Source organism: Azolla caroliniana, unplaced genomic scaffold, assembly GCF_043228905.1.
Source record: "Azolla caroliniana isolate FFs.n. ecotype wild unplaced genomic scaffold, voAzoCaro1.0.p SCAF_10, whole genome shotgun sequence".
In the NCBI taxonomy this organism is placed as follows: domain Eukaryota; kingdom Viridiplantae; phylum Streptophyta; class Polypodiopsida; order Salviniales; family Salviniaceae; genus Azolla; species Azolla caroliniana.
The window spans coordinates 18860716-18883190 of record NW_028230445.1 but is presented as its reverse complement, the minus strand read 5'-3'; the positions used below and the strand labels follow the sequence as shown (position 1 = coordinate 18883190).

The 22475-nt window shown below is 38.0% G+C and overlaps 1 protein-coding gene across 5 annotated transcripts; it reads left to right on the top strand.

Annotated features, from left to right (window-relative positions):
• The first annotated feature begins 1205 nt into the window (after window positions 1–1205).
• Window positions 1206–22446, top strand: PHYLLO (2-oxoglutarate decarboxylase/hydro-lyase/magnesium ion-binding protein). 5 transcript variants are annotated; one of them, XM_087325357.1, is made up of 35 exons: window positions 1206–1430; window positions 1527–1724; window positions 4597–4705; window positions 4832–4943; window positions 5216–5333; window positions 5502–5618; window positions 5697–5900; window positions 6081–6155; window positions 6461–6529; window positions 6673–6791; window positions 6892–6949; window positions 7069–7179; window positions 7264–7348; window positions 8724–8836; window positions 8915–9007; window positions 9103–9207; window positions 9296–9490; window positions 9671–9769; window positions 11282–11848; window positions 12120–12344; window positions 12698–12994; window positions 15169–15236; window positions 15354–15512; window positions 16755–16880; window positions 17032–17157; window positions 17234–17348; window positions 17761–17919; window positions 18001–18270; window positions 18648–18815; window positions 20245–20379; window positions 20480–20932; window positions 21012–21341; window positions 21448–21605; window positions 21715–21822; window positions 21894–22446. In XM_087325357.1, the coding sequence occupies exons 1-35, from the start codon at window positions 1236–1238 to the stop codon at window positions 22228–22230; spliced, it is 5976 nt and encodes a 1991-aa protein (XP_087181483.1). In that variant the 5' UTR covers window positions 1206–1235; the 3' UTR covers window positions 22231–22446. The 5 variants fall into 5 exon arrangements, with proteins under 5 accessions (XP_087181483.1, XP_087181482.1, XP_087181484.1 ...); XM_087325356.1 differs by having other exon boundaries at window positions 1515–1724; XM_087325358.1 differs by lacking the exons at window positions 1206–1430; window positions 1527–1724 and adding an exon at window positions 3511–3619.
• Window positions 22447–22475: the final 29 nt, after the last annotated feature.

Sequence of the window (22475 nt, the reverse complement as noted above, 5' to 3'; positions counted from 1 at the left end):
CTTTTATTATTTATCCTAAATATAGAACCAACATTGACTTTTCTTAATGACTCTGCATCTTGATTAATTTATTATTTTTGCTTTTTCGAGGCAAGGTGAAGGGGCATCAATCCACCACAGAGTATAGATTGAAGTTTGGATTTCCAATCTAAAGTGGGCGTGAAATGCAAACTTTCACACCCATAGAAGATCTCCAACTTGAAAGGCAAACACTTTTTATAATTTAGCTTATGACTTGACTTAAGAGTAGGGTGGTTCATCGGACTCAATATGTTCTTGGGGGGGTATAGGATGAGCTGCAACTTTTTTGCTGAAATCCATGAAGGAGACTCCTCATAGTTCCACCACTGCTCACCCCCGCCATGGGAGGAAAGAGAACAACAACTATGTGAAGGAGGAGGTGGAGAGGGCAGAGACACGAAAGCAACCAATCGAGGAGGTGTCTTGTGTGAAAACGGTGGTGGGCAATGTAAGCCAAGTTGAGATGTAAAATTGGGAGGATACCCCTGAGGGGCAGGAGACGGGGGGTTTCCAAAAAAGGCCTTATGTCCGGCTTGGACATGGGATTTCTATAAAGACAGGGTATTTCCAAAAAGGCCTTGCTATCTAGCTTGGGGCAGAGGTGTAGGACCAAGGGTAGAGGGGCGAGAGCAAGAGCAAGAGCTTTCCAAAAAGGTTGTTGGTTTGGGTTGGGCAGGGGCAGAAGGGCAAGAGCAGGGGATTGCCAAAAAGGCTGTGTGGCTTGGGCAGGGACAGGGGGCAAGAGCAGGGGATTGCCAAAAAGGCTGAGTGGCTTGGGCAAGGATAGAGGGGTAGGAGCAGGGGATTGCCAAAAAGGCTGTGTGGCTTGGGCAGGGACAGAGGGGCAGGAGCAGGGGATTGCCAAAAAGGCTGTGTGGCTTGGGCAGGGATAGAGGGGCAGGAGCAAGGGATTTCCAAAAAGGCCTTCTGGCTTCAAGCTTGGGCAGGGCCAGAGGGGGGTAGGAACAACAGGGGCAGGAACAGGGGGAGGGGGGTAGGGACAGGGGATTTCCAAAAAGGCTGTCTGCCTCTGGCTTGCTTGGTGTTTGTTGATGGATGTTGAAGCAGCTCTCCACCACCACCACCACCAGCTCAGCTTACCCAAGATAAGCCATTGCAGTTTCCCTCTCTCTCTCTCTCTCACACACACACACACACACACACACACTCCCTCTGTGTGCGTGTGTGTCTGAAAGACACAAGATAGACAGAGTATGATGGAGATCTCAGCTGCCGCCTGCCATCTCTCTGAAGCTTTATTACCACTACAGAGACCACCCTCCCAAGTTCTTCCCGTCCATCTCAACCCTTCTCCTCCTCCTCCTCCTCCTCCTCATCACCCCTCCATTCCAATAAGAAACACTCCCCTCCTCAAGTGCATTACCAGTAGAAGCAGAATCAAAACAAAGGTAGAACTAAACCCTTTTGAAAGTCAGGAAAACTAGGTTTGGATTGCTGATCCACGTCTTTTTGTTTTTGTTTCCCTACTTTAGTTTGCATTTCAGGTAAAATGCCTGAGCCATTCATGCAGCGTGAGGGATGTGGTGGCGGCGACGGCAGCCGATGATCCTATCCTTATGTGTGAGACACGCACATTGCCACCTGCGCTCTCTCTTCCTCATGCCAGGAACACCCTGCTTGCAGCTGTCCAAGACCTCCACACCAACCCTCCCGGTCTCCCAAGTGGGCTCGTCCGCTTTCAGGTTTGTAATTGGAATCCAACATGCTATGTTAGTTGGAATCATACTATTCTCTTCCACTTTGGTTATGATCAGGTGTGGACAATCCAAACTATATTGGATGGAGGCAGTGTGTTTATACTAATGTCATGTGACTATAACCATTCTTACATTTCAAGATACCGACAATGATTAACTTCATGTTCAGGAATCTGTTTGATGACATAAATGGTAGTCTTCAGAGCTACCATATCAATTGGATACAGGTCATTGCTCAGAATAATGTCTTGGTCTCTTTGCTTGGATTATATCATGGGGCACCGATGCTTTATTTCTTTCCATGAGGGCAATCAGCCAGATTCAAGGCCTCCTAAAATCTGTCCAGTTATATGCCCTATGAAGGCTTGGTCCCGAAATTTCTACGTTGTAGAGAAGAGTTACTGTCACAAGTGTATCGAACAACAAAAATTGAGTTTGTGGTACTTGGAACTGTATATGTGCACATTATCTTCCAAGGGCACCACAGGCTCCATATCTATGAGAAAGTTGAGCACATGCAACCTCCTGTAGAGAGAACTAAGGCCTTGTGAACGCTATTGCTAGATATGTGTAGGACTTTTTGCATGCTACCTTTCCCTCTCCCAAGAAGAATTCTGATTCTGCTTTTGTTGCCATGCTTGAGGCCCAAAATATGTTAATATCTTCTAGAGACCAAATATTGGCCTATGAGACAAATCAAATTAAAAATATGGGTGACCTCATGTTATCCATATTGAAACAAAAATAAAAGCTGTAGGTTTCTAAAGATCCATGATAATGATCTTAGTGCATGTGGTGGAATGATTTTAGAGATTGTTTATGAGCATGACGTGCATAGCTAACATGCATGGATTGAGTAGTGGTGAGAGACATTGCAATGGAGGTTAGCTGTTGTGGTGGAGTGAGGCTATGATGAGTTTCACCAAGTGCATCTTGGTGTCCTTGTGCGGACTAGAAATGGCAAGCAATGATCTTCATGATCTGGTGATGATATGACCTGTGTGCCTTGTATTTGGTATTCGTGGCATTCCTCTGCGTGCTATGTGGTAACTCCTCTTCATGTTTTCAATGGAGCTGTTCAGATATGGAATAAGTTAGTGATGTGTGATTGCCATTGCATTAGTAATGCTGATATAAATGTTAGTTCCCTATGCTTTTGAAGCTCGAGCAAAAGCTGGCGAATGTCATGGGTCAGCCCTCTTTGTCATTTATTGAATGGTGGTAAAGTTTGCATAGAGAGTGGTATGCTTCTCTCTGATGTGCTTGTATGCTGGGCAACTACATTCAATGTTCTTCGCTCTTGATCTCTCCTTCACATAATGTGCAAACTCTTTCAGCTCTAGATAAGCGAAGTAGTTGTCATGCTTCAATCTCTAGCTGTTGGGAGGAAAATCTGAGCTTACCATTGATTATGAGCACTGTGGTGCATGTAGATGTCTATTTACCTTGGGATCTGTATGAATCCATCTTAGAATTTCATGAAATGATCTATGTACTAGGCCATCTTTTTAGGAGAGGCTCTCTTGGTGTGATCCAAGTCTTTTGGGTATAGGGGTTTCCATAGGTCTTGCTGCAATACTTTATTCTGTTCATCATTTTGAAGAGATAGATTGTATTGGAAGAGAGCTATGCAAATTTTTAGTTTGTGTCACCCATGCACTCGGAGATAAGAGAAATAGATACTGCAATTGGTAGGTACATCGTGTTATCAACTAGTTTCCAAATCATCCTGCATGGACTTATTTCAGATAAAATTTAAGCTTTACTACAGGAAAATGACATGTTTTGTTGATGGATTCATATTCCATGCTTCAAACTGGTTATGACCACTATAGGGGGGGATTGCCTATGGGAGTAAAGTGTAGTTCTAAGACATTGTGGTACTTGAACACACAATTATTGTAGTTACAATCCTGATGCTTTACCAACACCGAAAATTTGGTTCTAGATATGGAAATTATATGAAATGTTTCTCTTGAAGGTTTCTAAAATGTTTGATGACTATGTAGCAAGGTTGTTAGGTATGATACAGATACCATACGTATTTAATGTATTAATAACTCCCAATTTAAAAATACGTTAAATACGTTTTCTTAATATGTTAAATACTTATAAAATACGTAAAATACGTATAGTACGTAAAATACTTCTAGAATTTGAAAATTATTTACCTTTCTAAAAAATATCTATAATATTGTAAAAAACATCTATGTTTACACAATTTTTTGATGTACAGTATAGTTCTATATCCTAAAATGCATATAAGACATTTGAACATTTCACATCCTAAAATACTTGTAGTAATATGGATGTCGACATTCCCTATCTTATAAATAAGTGTAAGTTTGTATCACGATGTTCTACTTCAAATTGTAATTATTTACAATTATGCCTTCATAGATTGAGGAATTGTCTACGATTATCACACTCATGATAGGTTTATCTTTTCTTCGTTTTCTTTTTCTTCTTCTTCTATCTACTGCGATTATCACACTCAGGACAGGTTTATGTCTTATTTTCTCTCCTCTTCTTCTTCTTCTTCTTCTTCTTCATCGTTGTCTCTTCTATTCTTCTTTCTTCCTTCCTTTGGCTTCTTTTTCACTAAAATCTTTTTTATCTTTTGCTTTTTGTTAGGGTTTTACTTACATTTTCTTTATAAATACGTATTATACCCGTTTTTTTATAAATACGTTAAATATTGTATTGGACAAATGTACATGATATTTGACTGAACAACATTGAGGTATAGTACGTACTATACAAATGATGAGGTACTATACGTATTTAAACGTTAAATACGGGTACATATTATATTATGTTTCTGTTGTGACCTTTCTTGTTAAATTTTCTGTTTTAGGTTCCTTTCTCCATGGAAATTAAAGCACTTAAATGGCTTCAATCTCAAAAGAAACATGAAGAATTGTTACCTCGGTTTTATTTTTCTCCACGAGGACAACGTGGAAAAGGTGCCCTGTCATTAAATAGTTCTCTAGCATTTTGACCAAAAACCATTTTCCCTCTCTTTACTAATTCTATGTTTGAAGTTTCATTGAAGCCTTGGGTATTAATAAGGATTTGAACTGCTACTTCAGGATTTCACGAAGAAGATATTGACATCCTTAAGGGCATTGCTGGGATTGGATCTGCAATGATTTTCAATGGCAAAGAGCCATTTTCATCAAAAGATATTAAATGTGTGAAAAGGTTTGTTCTGAATTCTCCATCATAATACTACTATGCTAACATTTAATTTGCAAGTTTCCAGGCTTCAGGTTGCATTAAACCTAAATAGGATATTTTTGGGCAACAAGTTTTATAAATTTGTTGAAAGATTGTTTTCCCCACAGCATTTATAAATCAGACTTTTGAGAGGAGGATTGTTTCCTGAAAGTGCCTCTAATTTATTAAAAATTTCATGCATAGGATGGAAGTAAAAAGAAAACATTGTTTAGTTATAATCAGTGGTCAATGCTCAGGTTTTTGTCAAAGGATTCTTCTCTGATCCGAGCATATGGTGCGATTCGTTTCAATGCTGACATGGAGCCTTCGGAAGAGTGGAAGTCTTTTGGTTCTTTCTTCTTCTTTATACCCCAAGTAAGCATGTACTTTCTCTATCTGTCTCTGTCTCTGTCTCTTTTAGGTTAAGATCAGAGTCTTTTCCGCACTAAGCTGAAAAGTGTTCAAATATATTACAACTACATTAATTCTTTTTCCCAAAAGGAAGCAACTTTTCGTTTGAACAGTATATTGTTGTAACTACAGATCGAGTTTTGTGAATGCCCTACCTGCAATCTTCTTGCCGTAACCATTGCATGGGATAAAGATTTGGGTAGGGCCTTTGAAGAGGCCATAGCAACTGCTAAAACAGCACTTCTTCTGGTAAAAGTTGAGTTTCCATAAGTTATTATGCCCAATGTTTTTGAACAGATGATTGCCATCTAATTCTGTTGTATTCAGCTCTCAGATAAAGTTTCCACCACAATTGGGATTCCCATGTACAAAAAGCGTCACACCGAACATGTGCCATCAGAGCAAGAGTGGCATGGTGTTATGAAGGATTTATCAGAGACTTTAGAAGTTAACCAAGCAAACACCTTATCTGCTTCAGAAGAAATTCTCATGGACTCAACAGATGTTTATAATGCAGTTAACCTCTCTAAGGTATGTGCATGGCTAAATTTTAAAGAGAGCGGAACCATCTTCTGTGCTACTTTAATCTAGTCAGAATTTAGTTTTAGGTCCTTGTTAATTTCTCTTATTCACTTGGATGGTATAATATAGTAAGAGCTACTGGTTTTTCTTTCCCATCATACGATGGGTGTTCTATTTTTATGTCTGTAGGTGGTTTTAGCTCGCAAAACAAAGGTTGAAGTAGATGCTGTAATAGAACCACTTGCGTTACTTTCCGTTTTGCAGGTAATTTTGAAGAATACTCAAAATTGATAGAATTGCTAAGTTGGGGGTGTTTTATGTAACAGGTTGTTGTTTGTTTAACTAGAAACTATTGGGTATATGTCATTTACTTAATACACTGAATTGTCAAGTTAGGAGCATTCTCTGCAATGCAATTGGCTTAATTGTTAAATTGTTACTTATTGCTATCAGTGCCACTTGTTGCTGTGGTAGCATCTGATAAGTGTTTTGTGAAATGCAATTTCATTGTTAAACTATAACATTGGGAATGTAACTGGTTATCTTCTTGGCACATGAAACATTTTCAGGAGAAAGACCCAAATGCCTATCAATTTTGTATCCAGCTTCCAAATGAAAATGCGTTCATAGGAAGCACTGTAAGTACAAACAATAAAATCTTATAATTTGTGTGCTTCAATGATGTTTACAAACAATGGATATGATTTGCAAGGATTGCAGCTTTCTCTATCTGGAATAGCTCTAGAGTTTTTCAGCAATCACATTGACTATGTTTTGCCAGCCAGAGCGCCTTTTCTACAAGGATGGGACAAAGGTATTTAGTGAAGCTGTGGCTGGCACTCGGGCAAGGGGAATAACGGAGAGCAAAGATTATGGATCTGGCATTGAATTACTTTTAAGGTCGTTTAGGCTCATATTCTGGTATTCTCATCCAATTCAAAAATCTTTTCATTATTATATAATATAGAAAGAGAAGCCTTTCAATTTTTTGATATGGCAGTCCAAAGGATCACACTGAGTTTGACATAGTTGTGGAGAATATTAAACAGAGATTGGAGGTGATCCTTTTATCTACTACTTACAGTGTTTTAATAATTTTTTCTTTTGGATCCATAGGACTCATTTGCTCCCTGTCCACTTCTAATATGTGTTAATTTCCAAAGAAATTGTCATTTAGGTGGTCTGCAAGGATGTGAAGGTTAAATCCTACAAAAGTCTTCTGAAGCAAGCAAATGTGCAACACTTGTATGGACGTTTGGTCGGACAATTAGTCAATGCAAATGATGAAGTATGCAAGATAAACCCTAATATTGTACAAGTATTTCACAATAATTTAAAGAAACTATATTAGTTTCTGGACATTGCTATGCAGTTTCACTTGCTGACTGCACTTCATCCAACACCAGCTGTATGTGGACATCCCCAGCACTTGGCAACGCACTTCCTGAGCGAAAAGGGTGAAATAGTTCTCATGTCTTAATCCAACTTATGCAGACACTTACTCTTTTTTTTGGTCAAGTCATTGAATATATCTTCTATATAATTAAATTTTGCAATGAAAATCCTTGTGAATGTGAGTGGAGAAGCAATCTGTCAAATAGTCACAAGGAAGAAAAGCTTGTGACCTCCATCTTAACAGTCTTTCTACACTAACATCCTAAAACTAAATGTCTTGAAACATAATGATAAGTAAGCAGAAATCAGGTTTGTGCTTGATCATCGCAAACTGAAATCACTGTCCTGTGTAGATATCCATCATGGATGATCCAATATGGAATGGCCGGTTGGATGAGCAGGATGTCTCCGGTGCTGTGAGATCTGTTAGAGTTGACCCCTTGAGGAGCCCTCTCTAAGTCCAGAACTTTAATTGCATAGCTAAAGAGATTACCTTGTACCTTTAGACAATTTTGCTAATCTAATTATTACTATTTATTTTGGTTCACTGTCCTCAAATTTGGAACATCATTTTAAGATGTAATCTCTTGTTCAGTTTCATAGAACATTTTGGCCTCTTTAAAGATGCTAACACATCTTTCCTTTTTTCTTTCTAGAAGGAAGAGGTGCTAAGCATCTTTGATTACACTCCATAATTCTACGGAGATTTCCAAATCCGTCTCCAAAGAGACAATGCCTTCTTCCTCTGATCTCAAAGTAGACCGGGAAGTGATATACACAATGCTCCTTAGATTCATGATCACAAAGTTATCTGATGCTGTCCTCTAAAATCATGTGTATGTTGTCCAGAAGGTATGCTAAACTGATGAGATGATGTTGGACCTGCTCATCACTGTGTGAAGGACATGTAACATGTGTCTCCATATACTTGACTTGAATACTGAAAATCACTTCAGTTTTACTTTCTATTGCCACCATTTTCCAGCCAGTCAAACATCACAGAACCTAACTGACTCAAGATCATAAAGGAAGCACATATAATGGAAAACTTGAAACGGTTCTTTATTTACCACAATACTTTTTCTTGTATTCTCTATACGGGTCCTTTGGTGCAGCCCTGTACTGGCTAGGTTTTCCAAGGTGGTCATTTATGTGCAAGAGACTTCCTACAAACTATTTACACGATGTACAATTAACCTCCTTGTCCTCGTGCTTCCATGCATGTTGAAATGATTTTAATCAATCATATTATGGTCCTTTGTGAGGTTGTGAAGTAACAAACTCCTTTTTTGTCTCAATGCATCAGTTCTTTATTATTATGAGAGAGTCCCAAATCACTCGTGCAATAATTTTTATTTATTTTAGAATGTACACAATGTTATCATTCTTATTACATAGTATCCAAGAGATCCCACTGATGCAATTAATCTTTCGTAGAGGCATTTGACCGAGGCATGTATGCGGGTCCTCTTGGTTGGATTAGTGGTGAAAAATCTGAGTTTGCTGTTGCCATTCGATCCTGTTTATTATCCCAAAATGAAAAAGAAGTTGTAAGTTCATATATGCAGTCTGTGTCAGGTTTAGATGTTTTAGATTTTTCCGTAAAGTTGCAACTTTCAAATCTGAAGGGTACATGCTTAAATCTCTATGCTGGAGTTGGCATTGTCAAGGGCGCGAAGTCAGTGTCAGAGTGGAGAGAACTTAACCTCAAAATTAAGCAAGTACAGTATCCTCTCACTCTTATTGATATGCTTGCAATTTTTATCTGTTGATTACATTTTTTTCTAAGTTAATAATTCTAAATTGTGTGCTTCAGTTTGAGGCACTACTGCAACCCATATCTCCACTTACGGATGCTGTTAATATAAATGTTCTATGGGCAAATCTTATTGTCGAAGAATGTTGTAGACTTGGTGTGACGGTGAGGTTGCTGAAATACATATGTAATGTTGGTTTTATGTTTAAGATAACTTCAGATTCTTAAACTTTTGAAGTGACATGGATTGCAGTATTTTTGTATTGCACCCGGATCAAGATCATCTCCTCTTGCTGTAGCAGCAGCAGAAAATTATAAAGCAACTTGCATATCTTGCATTGATGAGCGTTCTCTAGCTTTTCATGCTCTTGGCTATGGACGCGGGGCTTGCAAGCCTGCAGTTGTCATTACGTCATCTGGAACAGCTGTTTCAAATCTTCTACCTGCAGTTTGTTTCCGTCTTGATAAGCTTTATTTTGATAAACATTCTAGAATGCTGAATTGAATAACTTCCACCATATAGATTTATGTGTGACATGTTTTGTGGTAGCTCCACAGTTAAATAGATATGAAACTCATTAAAAATTTATATCCTTATTGATTGCTTACATCTGACAAATGGATGCAGGTAGTTGAAGCACATGAGGATTGCATCCCATTAGTTCTTCTTACTGCTGATAGACCACCAGAATTGCAGCAAACTGGTGCTAACCAAACTATTGATCAGGTCAATTAATGATACCCATGACCCTACCACTTGAGGCTACTTTGTTTATTCTTTATTTATTAATGATTGAGCTGAATCGAGGTTTCACTAGATTTGATCTTAAGGATGTGAATATCGAACAAGATTATAAGCTTGAAATTTTTTACATAGAAGCATAACCTTTTTGAAGAAAATCCAATAGCCATGGTGCTAGACTCCTCAAGTTTGCCATGTGAAGAATGGCCTTAGTAGAAACCCATGACCATACCACTTCAGGCTACTTTGTTTATTCTTTATTTATTAATGATTGAGCTGAATCGAGGTTTCACTAGATTTGATCTTAAGGATGTGAATATCGAACAAGATTATAAGCTTGAAGATTTTTACTTTATTACAAGAAGCATAACCTTTTTGAAGAAAATCCAGTGGCCATGGTACTAGACTCCTCAAGTCTGCCATGTGAAGAATGGCCTTAGTAGACTTTGTTCATTCTTTATTTCTTAATGATTTAGCTGAACTGAGGTTTCACTATATTTAAGGATGTGAATGTCGAACAAGATTATAAGCTTTAAAATTTTTACTTTATTACAAGAAACATAAACTTTTTGAAGAAAATCCAATAGCATGGTGTTCGACTCCTCAGTCTGCCATGTGAAGAATGGCCTTGGTAGACATTCTCAAACCCCACGTTTCTACAACATCTAGACATTGGGAGCACTTCAGCTTGACCCGATCTTGTCTTCACCTCTTTTGTCTGCATCTATGGGAATTTTAGATATCTTGAAGGATCACACATTTTATAGTGCATGCAGAGTTGCATGTTAGTACTTGGGCTTAGTTCTTTGGCCAGGATCCTGCATGATGTAGACGGTGCCCTTTTGGTGTGCCTAAAGCTCTCAATAATTGTCTATGGCTTTGAAATCACAGATGTATGACATCTTGCAACACATGCTTTGTTTATTAGGTTTTAGGGTATTGGTTTGCTATCAACATGCTGTTCATATTCACTTCCAAGGAAACACTTAGGACCTGTCGTTTTATATATTCCACAATATAGTCTGAGGGTACGGTGTACAAATTTTGCACAGCTTTTCAATGGGGAGTTTTTGCTCCATATCTGACACTTTGCCTTATCTTCCTAGATGATGCATAACTGATACCTCGGGGGTGCTTTGGCAGGCTCTTCTCATGCTGCACATGAAAGATGTCTACACTTTATCCGCATCTAGTGTCAAATGGCAATTTTCCTCTTGCTCTTGCAGTAGTCAAATATATTCTTTTTGCAAAGAACTATGGGCTGTGGAGTTGTGCATCCATTGTTTCTTGTATGAACCTGCCATTAATGCAACCTTTTCCCTTCTAACAAACATGTCTTCAGTTGTAAGAGAACTTCCACTGATGGGGAGATTGTTGCTCCTGAATATGGAATGTCTCTGTACTTCAAGTGATGCAATAAATGATTTGATTGTAGGAGAATTTTTTTCATCTGTTATTGTTTGCTACACATGACCTTTAAATGTCTTTTGATTTCAGGTGAAGCATTTTGGTTCATTTCTTAGACATCAGATAATTTTGCCACCTCCAAGTGCAGACATACAATCAAGAATGGTATTGACTTCTATAGATGCTGCTATATTCAGGACAAGTTCAGATCCCATGGGTCCTGTTCATATAAACATTTCATTTCGAGAACCTCTAGCTGGGATACCTCATGCATGGAACACAGATTGCTTGAAAGGTTTGGGTAGATGGACATCAAACACATTACCATTCACCAAATATGTGAAAATGATGAAATCAAATTCAACTAAACAGGGGCCCATCTCATGTGGTGACATTAAAGAGATAGCTAATACACTCTCTTCTACATCCCGGGGAATGCTTGTTATTGGAGGTCTTCATAAATTGGAAGAATCTTGGAATGCTATTCTTCTAGCAAAACATCTGGGATGGCCAGTCATACCGGATATTCTATCAGGTGTTCGATTGCGTCACTTAAATTCATATGATGTAGATGAATTATGCATAATCGACTACTTTGATCATATGCTGCTGAGCACACAATTGCAGCATTTGATAAAACCAGATGTTGTGCTTCAGGTATGTGGAGACTATAAAAATGGAATGTTTAGTACTGAAAATGCGACACATCAATGTACACCATTACATTGCACATCTATGCCAAATATATTCTACATGTAGAACATTTGTTGGATTGAGTATTATGGAGTAATGTGTCAGAAACGTTTTGTTGTAAACGCCAGGTTCTTTTTTGAACTACTATCTGTTTGAAGAGGTCCTATTTGTACATTCTGGTCTTCACATTTAATGATAGTGACAGCTCAAATGCACTTGCTTGTTTGATGAACAGATTGGTGGCCGGTTCACAAGCAACCGTCTTTTACAATTCCTTGAGGATTTTCAACCTGCGTCATACATTCTAGTTGAAGAGCATCCCTTTCGACATGATCCCTCTCATTTATTAACACACAGAGTTCAAAGTCCAATCCCAGAATTTGTTAAAGACATTGTGTCCTGCTGTTCTCCTTCTCAGCCAGGAGGGTTCGCCAAACAACTTCAGCTTTTTTCAGATGTGGTATGAGATTCCTTTCTAATATACTTTTCCTAAATATTCAGTGAGGGATCCTTGAGTATGTACACAAGAATCCTACATTGCTTATGGTGAGATATACATTCTTGGTATACACTTGAGGTTATTGAGAATATACTTTTCCTAAAAATTCAGCAAGGAGTTCTTGAGTATGTAAACAAGAATCTTACATATGCTTATGGTGATATGTACATCTTGGTATACACTTGAGATTATTGAGAATATGACTGAAAATTTCCAAATGATTTTAAAAAATATTAATGAAAGGAAATCTGTAGAGCTATAAATATCTTTCCGTCCTCCCCTTGTTCATGGAAACTTAAATGTGTTTGTCACAGGTTGGAAAGGAGATAAGCTTTCAATTGGATGCAGAACTAACACTATCAGAACCCCATGTGGCTCGTATTGTGGCAAACTCATTGACACTGGATTCTGCTCTTTTCTTGGGAAATAGCATGTCTGTTCGTGATTCAGATATGTACTGTGAAGGAGCCTTGAGCAATGCTATGAACCTGCCTCCTGAGCTCTATGATCTTCCTTGGAGTTTTATTAGGGTAGCAGGAAATCGTGGAGCAAGTGGAATAGATGGAATCCTTAGTACTGCAATTGGATTTGCAGCTGGTTGTGGCCAAAGGGTGCTCTCTCTCTCTCAAAAAAAACAAAAAACATAATAGTTTTTTTCCGTCAACAAGCATTTATGTTAATGAGTTGTCAAATTATTTTTGTGATTATGTATTTATATAAGAACTATCCCTTTAGGAAAAGTATAATTATCAATTAATTACCCTGCTTATTGGTTGAAGTATATAGCATGTGTTTGGTGTGGAAGGACGTTAATGGATGTAATATAAATGCAAATGGGCCTCTCAGAAAGTTATATGGTGGAATTTGCTAATTTCCACCTCCCTAGTGAACTTTCTACCTGTCGGAGAATACTATAACTACTTTTGTACAATGATATTGTAGGATTTTCTAGTACACGGCATATGATACTGTTGGTGCTCTTCAATGCACATACTGGAGATTAACAAACAACTTTGTTGACACAAGTGAGGCTATGCATGGAGAATATGAGTAAAAGAAGTTGGTCCAAACCGAAAAGTTCAAGATACAAAATAACGTATAGCAAATACATTATTACCTTGGGTACCGCACATGGATTAGTATCATAAAATGGTCAAGATGCTTTGACATGTTGGAACCTCATGCAAGTGTAATTCATTTAAATCTGACAGGTTCTCTATCCCTTCTATATGAGAAGGGAGTTTGTTGTTCTTATGATTTTGTCCTTTTGAGCACATATACAGTTCCAACTTCCAAGCACAGTGAAGAAAATTATGGTTGTTTGATACACTAGCAACACCAGGTCTTCTTTACGAAGTGGAAAGATAAGGTCTGAGCCTATGCATATACCTGGAGAGATTTAGGGAGGCCTTTAGTCTCTACAATTTTCTGGATGATAAAGAACAATGCATTGGTGCCCCAGCAGTTAGTGAGTCACTATTTTGATTGGTGACTTGTATCCAATGGGTTTGGGAGATCCTGCTATAGAATCAAGTCTTTTATACAATATCAAAACATATAGATGTTTGCTATCTCAAGTGTAGAGTTTGAAGACAGAAGTTGGTGTAGTGGTAGCCAAAGCGTAAATCAAGATAAGATTCAAGCTACAATTTCAAAGAGCACCTTTTTGATGAAATTGGTTTGCTGAAGGTTCACATAAAGGATAATGCTGAGAAGAGGGGTGCAACATTAGTATCAAAAGTAAGTACACCTGGTGAAGTCATAATCTGAAACCAAGGTCCAGATAATTAGTTAATGCTGTTGATGTTACCTCAATTCTAAACCAAATGTTTCTAATAATGAGGGATTTGCACCTCCTTTTCGTAGGGCACATAGCTAAACAGATTTGAGGAGACCTTTATTGTTAATGATTGCCCGCATGATAAGGAGGAAAGCATCAGTGCTCAATGATATAATCTGGATGGAGATGGGAGCAGCCTTGAGGTTGGCTGAGGCATTATTCCGATCAGTGACCACAAGGGATGTGTGAGATCTCTAAGAAAAGGTACTCAACAGTAGCACTGTTGATATGCCGAAGTGCAAGTATGAATCCACTAGCCCCATTCCAATAATAAACGCATATAGACTGATCCCTATACAAGTTTCTGGTTGTGGTTGATTTAAGGTCTCTTGCTACAGGCCTTCTAAAGCTGGTGGCTACTCTTCAGAAGAAATTACCTAAATTTATAGATCTCTGATTTTAGTATTCCTGCATATCCCTATCTCCAATTGATGTGATGAGGTGTGGATCTGTTGAATATGTGCATCTCAATCCATGAGAGAAATGAATATCAGTATATCCAGGGGTTAGGATACAGTATAAATACATCCTCTGTCATGTGGAGAAAATGCTCTTGATAGAAGGCCATCTTTGTACCTAACTCCTACATAAGTTCGATTCATGTCTATCTAGTCTTTAGTTCAGTGAGGTCTTGCTCAATGACTTGGCTAACCTCTGGTGATGTAGTGTGAGGGATGGTGCATCTGAGCACAGGAAGGGAGGTGGCCTGTCTATGCTCAAACAATGCCAGTATGGACTTGAAGAAACATCAATATATCTTTCCTTTTTTGCAGTTCATGGTGATGTTTTATTACTGTAATATTGAGGTCTCTCAATTTTTATGAATTAAGTAATATTCTTTTCTTTCTTGGAAATATAATATTTTAATCACTACTTTGTAGGAATCTTGTTAAGAATCTTGTCACCTGAATCTTCTTTCAAAAGTATCTCATATTGTTGAAGCAGGTAACTCTTCTGCTAGGGGATCTCTCTTTTCTTCATGATACAAATGGATTGATGCTTTTGAACGGGAGGTATTTCTGCTAGGGGATCTCTCTTTTCTTCATGATACAAACTATTCTTGAGTTTGAGGATATTTCTTTAAGATGATGTTCCTCTGAATGATTACTCCTTTTTTGAGTCTTTCTAAGGGTAGGGCAGCCTCCAGTTGTCGTGGTGGTGATAAATAATTCTGGAGGAGGAATTTTTAGCTTGCTTCCAATTGCAAATACTGCATCAGCCACAACATTCACAAAATTTTTCACAACACCTCAAGATGTTTCTATTCGACAATTATGTCTTGCTCACAAGTAGGTCCTTTTAATGTACTGTGCAAACATATTTGTAGATCAAAATCAATTACTGTGATATATTGAATAGAAAATCCTTGGGCTTTTGCTGTTTCGTGACATTGCGAATTTCTATATGTGAAAAAATATAAGCAGTACATATTGATGACATGGTACTTGTTTTTATAGAATGTTGAGGTGTTTTTCTGGCGAATGTTTTTAGCAATAGCAATCCCTCGTTAATCTTCATGCCATTGAGATATTAGCTGGTAACAAACAAGATAAGAAAACTCTTAAGTGTTTCTGATGAATTTTTTGGTATATTTTTCTCCTACTTTTATTCTTCCTGAATACTTATATTAGCTGGTGCTGTAATAATATGCTGGGTGTTTGTTAGTGTTTGACTCTTATGATAACTGCAAGCATCCCTCATTTTCATATCTGGGACATCCTCATTTTCATATCTGCAAGCATCCCTCTAATGAAATGGGCAGGATTGATTGCCATAAATTAGGATTATATTCTATGTTTGAATCAAAAGATCTCTACGGTGGACTGCTCCAAGATGGAAACCAAACCCCAAAGATCCTGCTTTGGATCAAAGGTCCCTGGGCCTATGATACAGAAAATATAAAGGCATAACTAAACTGGAGCCATCCTTCAGTGCTAGTGACGAGGAATCCTTGTGTGCTTGTGAGTATTCTTCCTTAGGTGCTAGCAAGGATCCATCCGCACATCCTTTGACAATCCGTCATTGGGAGCTAGCAATGATCTGTCCTTCTGAGCTTAGGACAACCGTCCTTCAATTTCTCCTTAGGAGTTAGCGGCAAGCCATTCTTAGGAGCTCATGACAACCCGTCTTTCAATGTCTTCATGAGCTAGCAACAATCCATCCTTAGGAACTAGTGGCGAGCCATATTTATTTGGAGTAACTGGTGAGCCATATTTACTTGGAGCGAGTGGTGAGCTGTCCTTAGCTACAAAAAGGAGCACTGCTACCAATTTTGCAAAAATGACCTCTTTTGGCCCTTGTAAGATTCAAACATTTGACCTTTATTTTAGTAGGATGCTACTTTTTACTATGAAATGCTCTTCTTCTTGTATGACCCTTTTGACCAACCAAGAAACCATCTATACCACTGTTCTTCACTCTATGTGCTGAAAGCAGCAGGACAGTCTGATTTCTAAATATTATTAGTGTCCATAAATGTCCAAATTTGGAATGAGAATCTAAACCTGTGGAGTTTGTCATATTACAAACAGGGCAAACCATACATTGGTACGATCGAGAAAACAATTGGTTGAAGCACTTGAATTTATACAAAGCCAGCAACTTAGCTGGATTGTAGAAGTAGAGAGCAGCGTGAAAGAAAATTCAGAAAGTCACAGGTCCTTACCTTATCTAATATTACAAGGACTATTTCGTATGCATTAAAATTTTTCCTTCGCTTATGTAAACTGTTTGAATATAGGAATGATTGCTTGCTGCATATGCATTTATGATTTCCCTTATATGTAAACTTGTAAAGATTATCTGCAGACATCTCCAGAATTCAACAAAACAAGCTATAAAAAGAGCTCTCCAAGTGTTTGGAAGGACAGACGGGTTTTCTAACCTAAATCTTAACAATTTTATCATTCAAGATGCCGTGTTTCATCGATATAGGTGATGTCATGATTTATCTATATTGTCTGCATAATTAGAAATATTTCCACAGCCTCTGAAAATCTTATTATGGCAGATTCCAGCTGACTACCCATCCGACAACAGTGCAGGGTACATCAAAGAAGTCAGAATATAGAGATGGATTTATCTTTCGCATTTGCCTTAATGATGGGGTTTATGGATATGGTGAGGTAATTGCTCTTGAATACTATTTCCTTTTTAGTTTGGCACAACAGTTCTCTCTCAGATTGAATTTTTCATCAAGCCACACTTTTCAAGTTAAAACTTGATATATTTTCTTGTCTCTCTTTAAACATAGTTTTATGATAAGAAGGCACAGAATTCTGAATTTATGAGAGTCGTAGAAAAGTAATGTCAAACTTTTTCTAGTAATGGAAAAAATAATGTCTTTATAGTCAAAGTTTCTTGATTTTTTATATGGATTATCTATCTTCAATCTTACTGTGTGCAGGTCTCTTTTTGTTACATTATTGTTGGTCCTTTTAGTGTCTTGTACCATTTAGCTAGAATCATGGATTTGTATTGGTAAAAACAATAAATGTGATGTGAAACTAATCATTTGCTTGATTTAATGTTTCTTAGGTCGCTCCTCTAGAAGGGTTGCATAAAGAAACTCTAAACGAAGTAGAAGAGCAACTGCAGCTATTGGGGAAACTGTTACAAAACATAAAATGTAATAATAATTTGGCATTTCTTGATGGAAATTTCTCCAAATGGCTATCAAAAGTAGTGGGAATATTGGTAAGCTACTTTCAGTCCTTCTGTTTCATATGGATGTGCTCTAAAACTAATCTCCCCCTGGCTTTTTCTGTGATAATCAAGCCAGACACACTTTTCCCAAGTGTCCGATGTGGCTTAGAGATGGCTGTACTTGGAGCATTGGCTAGTGCAAATGACTGTAGTATTGCGGAGTTACTCAATGGAAATATGAACCAGAAGAATTCTTTAGAATCAAAATATTGTGCCACAAGACAAAGGAATGAGGCTAGTGTAAGAATATGTGCATTGCTGGATTCATACGGATCCCCAGTAGAAATGGCATCATCTGCATTGACTCTTGTACAGCAAGGGTTTTGCACCCTGAAAATCAAGGTATAGAAAATTTGGCAAATTATTATTTTCATTAGTCCTGTGTGCAGAACAAAGTTAATACCCCTGGTGGAATTCAATCGTGATGGTTTAGTTTACATTTGAGTGGACAATGGGGTGAACTTGTAGTTTGTATACTGACTCGAAGCTTGCGTAAGAATGCAGACAAGTGTTTGCAATGCATGTTTTTAAGTTTTCTGGTATGAGATATTTTATAATAAATCGGATATTGGACCTAAGGATCCATTTAAATTGATCTCTTAATAGGATATGCTAGGACATAAATACATCTGTACTTGATTCTTTTGTTATTGCTGTCTCTGAAGAAGAGACAACTTGGATTCCATGCTTTAGTTTATACTTCTAAATCTTGTTCACAGGTGGCCCGTAGAATTTCACCACTTGAGGATGCAGCTGTTATAGTGGCCATAAGAGAAGCTGTGGGTCCAAGAATACATCTTCGTGCAGATGCGAACCAGCGCTGGACATTTGATCAGGCTGTAGAATTTGCAAATGCTGTGCGTGATTGTGAGCTGCAGTACCTTGAAGTAATGCTCTGAACCACCATTGAACCAGTGTTTAGAGTGAGAAAGAAAGAAAGATATACTGATGTCTTCTAAGAGCAAATTTGGCCCATGAGACAATTGGTTACAAAAATGGGTTGTGTACCCAATCATTGAAAAAATAAATAAAAAATCATAAATAGAAGAGTTTTAGTGTAGTACAAAAGATGTTATGGGGTGTGACATGTTCTATAAAGGAATGTATCAATGTGTTCAAAGGAAAGAATGATATATTAATGTGTTTGAAGGGGCCAAAATGGCCTATGAGGCTGAACAAGTGATTACATCTTAAAATGTCATTTCATTTTAAGAACAACAAAGCAAAATAAATAAATACAACTAAATATAAGGTACCAAAGGGGCTCATTAGCTAAGCTCCTAAGGTTCTTATATTATATATACTGAAACTTCTGCATTCAAAAGATCTCTAAAAGGGGTGAATCCACAATGGAGTGATCTCCTAGGCAAAAGAGGCACCATTATTGGGGCGGCAGGCTTACATGCACAGAAAACTGCTATCCTCCAATTTATTGTAATATTTTTTGAGTGTCCTGTCTAGACCCCACTTTCTTAGCCTGTGATTCACTTGTAGCATGAGTGATGAAGCTAAAGAACGCTGTGATGGCTCTTTGTTGATGAGCTGCTGTGGCTATATTTTCATCCTTCAACTTCTCTCTAGGGCTATTGAATTATAGCAAGAACAGCCCCAAGCACCGTTGAAGTTTGTAATTCATTACCTTGTGTAGTGGGCCAAAACCTTGCTTTAAGAGGTGGTGATATCTCCCACTTATTTCTTAAAAAACAGCCAATGGCAATCATAATGATCTTCACATTTCACTGCTGGATTTCACAACTGGAAAATCCATTCTGTCATTGATGTGTATGCAAATCTGCCTATCTTGATCTATAACTGATGTGAAGGCTAAAATCAACCAATGAGACAAATTAGAAGTGCAAATGTGTATGCTAGTATGCTAATGGAAAAAGTAATGAAGTAGCTAGTTAATGCCTGTCTTCTCAGGGTAGAACAATGATGAAATGCAGCTAAAATGTACATAGTTACAGTCTGTAGAATGAAGGAAGTAGAAGAACTGCAGAGTCTGTGGCCATTTGGGCTGCTTTCTCATGGGCACAATGGTAGTATCTGGATTTGATCATTTAAATCTGTTTATGGATTCTGGGGCCCTCCACGTATGACTAGGGGTGGAAATGTGACCCTCTGAAGAAAAGGAAGAAAGCTATATTAATTTCTCGAAAAGGCTTCATGTCTTGAGGACGCCTAACAAAGATTACAAAAGAAAATGTCCTTCTAATCTAGCTTCCTAAAGAAGACAGTTTGAATATATCTAATCATCATTAACACATACGAAGTTTCCAGTGAAACTAAATGTTCATGTTTTCTTTATGTTCAAAGGAGCCAGTAAAGGATCTTGGTGATCTTGTAAAGTTCTGTAAGGATACAGGTGTACCAGTGGCCCTTGATGAAAGCATTGACAGAAATCCAGAAGAAATTGTTAAACTGTTCCCACATCTAGGGCTTTCAGCAGTAGTAAGTTGACTAACGCAGTAATTGTGTTGAACTAGCTTTAAAAATTACATTTTTAATGCCATATCCATTTATATTGATATTGTGTCTACGCTGTCATCAGATTATCAAGCCCAGTGCTGTTGGTGGGTTTGAGCATGCAGCACATATTGCCAAATGCGCTCAAAGGCATGGAATGCTAGCTGTTATAAGTTCTGCATTTGAGAGTAGTATTAGTCTTTCTGCTTATGCTCAGTTTGCTTCTTTTGTGGACGAGAGATGGCTAGAGTCAATCACTACTAACGATGTAGATAGGAAAGTTGTGCATGGTCTGGGAACCTATATGTGGCTTGAGAGTGATGTAGTGTGTGAGAACCGATTCTCAGTAAAAGCTACAGATGATGGGATAGAGATCTCCATCCATGATGCTGCAAATATCTTACGGAATATGGTTCTGAACAAAGAGACGGTACAGGATGACCCTCCTATGATCAATATGCACTCTCAAGTGTACACATTGAAGACTTACGACATAGAGTATGGCTTCCATGTGATTGGTGCACAAAGGAGCTTGATGGTAAACATTTTTTTAAAATCATTTTAGCTATATTTATTTATTTTGTCAGATATGAAGATCTTCACTTTGCAAATTACAGGGCGAATACGATGACACAGTGCTAGTATTTTTGCATGGTTTTCTTGGTAGTGGCAAAGATTGGTTGCCAATTATGCATGTCCTCTCAATGTCCTACAAATGTGTATCCATCGACCTGCCAGGACATGGAAAAACCACAATAAGTGGTGAAGGAATGAGAAAACCTTCCTATTATGAAACTAGTCAAGCATTGGATTCCTTATCGATGGAGAATGTTGCACAAGCATTGTCCTCCTTATGCAGGTGCTTGAGCAAGAAGAAAGTAATCCTCATTGGGTATTCTATGGGAGCTAGAATAGCGTTATACATGGCCTTAAGATTCAACATTCAGGTGAATAAGGATTCCTGTCTATGAATGCATGAACAATCTATGAATGTATTTGTTCATGCAGAATATCTCGTTTAACTTTTATTAAATGGTTAACTTTTTATTGCAGGTATTGGGTGCAGTGATTATATCAGGTAGTCCAGGTATAGAGGAACCTATGGCAAGGAAGAATAGAGCAAAACAGGATCATGCACTTTCTCAGTCTCTTCTTCATACTGGTTTAGAGTCATTTATTGCTACATGGTATCAGAAACAAATGTGGTCCAGGTTTGAAATTGTTTGATATAATAAAGTCTATAAAATGCCTCTTGTGCTGAACCTGCAAATTTCAAATTATGGGGTGGTTCTGATTTTATCATGTCACACCTTTGAGCAGTTTAAGATCGCACCCATGTTTTGCAAACTTGCTATACTCTCGTCTAGAGCATCAAGATGGCAAGTTGCTGGCAAGAATTCTTTCTTCATTGAGTGTCGGAAAACAACCGTAAGTATTTTCTGTGCTGGTCACTGACATTCTTATTGCTGAATAGCTAACATGCTATTTGTTATGAACAGATCTTTGTGGGGTGAACTTGCTGATCCTCCAGTTCCTCTCCTCATTGTAGCTGGGAAAAAAGATAAAAAGTTTATGGAGATTGCCCGGAAGATGTGCAGTCATAGTGGACATTCTAAGTTATCAGTAGATAGAGCTGAAGCACAACTCAAAGGCAAGATCCTGGGCAATGAAAAAGGGATAGGAAAGGTTGTCGATAAAGCACCGGAACTGAAAGAGGTGCTATTTGGAAAAAGGAAATTTCTGCTTGAAGTGGAGAATACAGGGCATGCAGTTCACCTAGAGAACCCTATGGTCCTTGTCAGTGGCATCCGTAATTTCGTGTCTAAGTTACAATAGTGTTTACCCGTGCCTGTAATTTCTTATCGAAGTTGCAGTAGCATTGATCCATACTTGAGAGTGCCAATTGTAAGATAAAGGGAAATTAGAGATAGTGATAATAACAGGTACATCATGTATGCTTGAAGTTGGGCTCAATCCATATTTAAATATTCATATTTTTACTGTAAAATAAACATGTATGATGATTTTGTGAATTTGCTCATTCTATTTTAAGAGTTCTGGTCATCAGTGCCCTTGTTGCC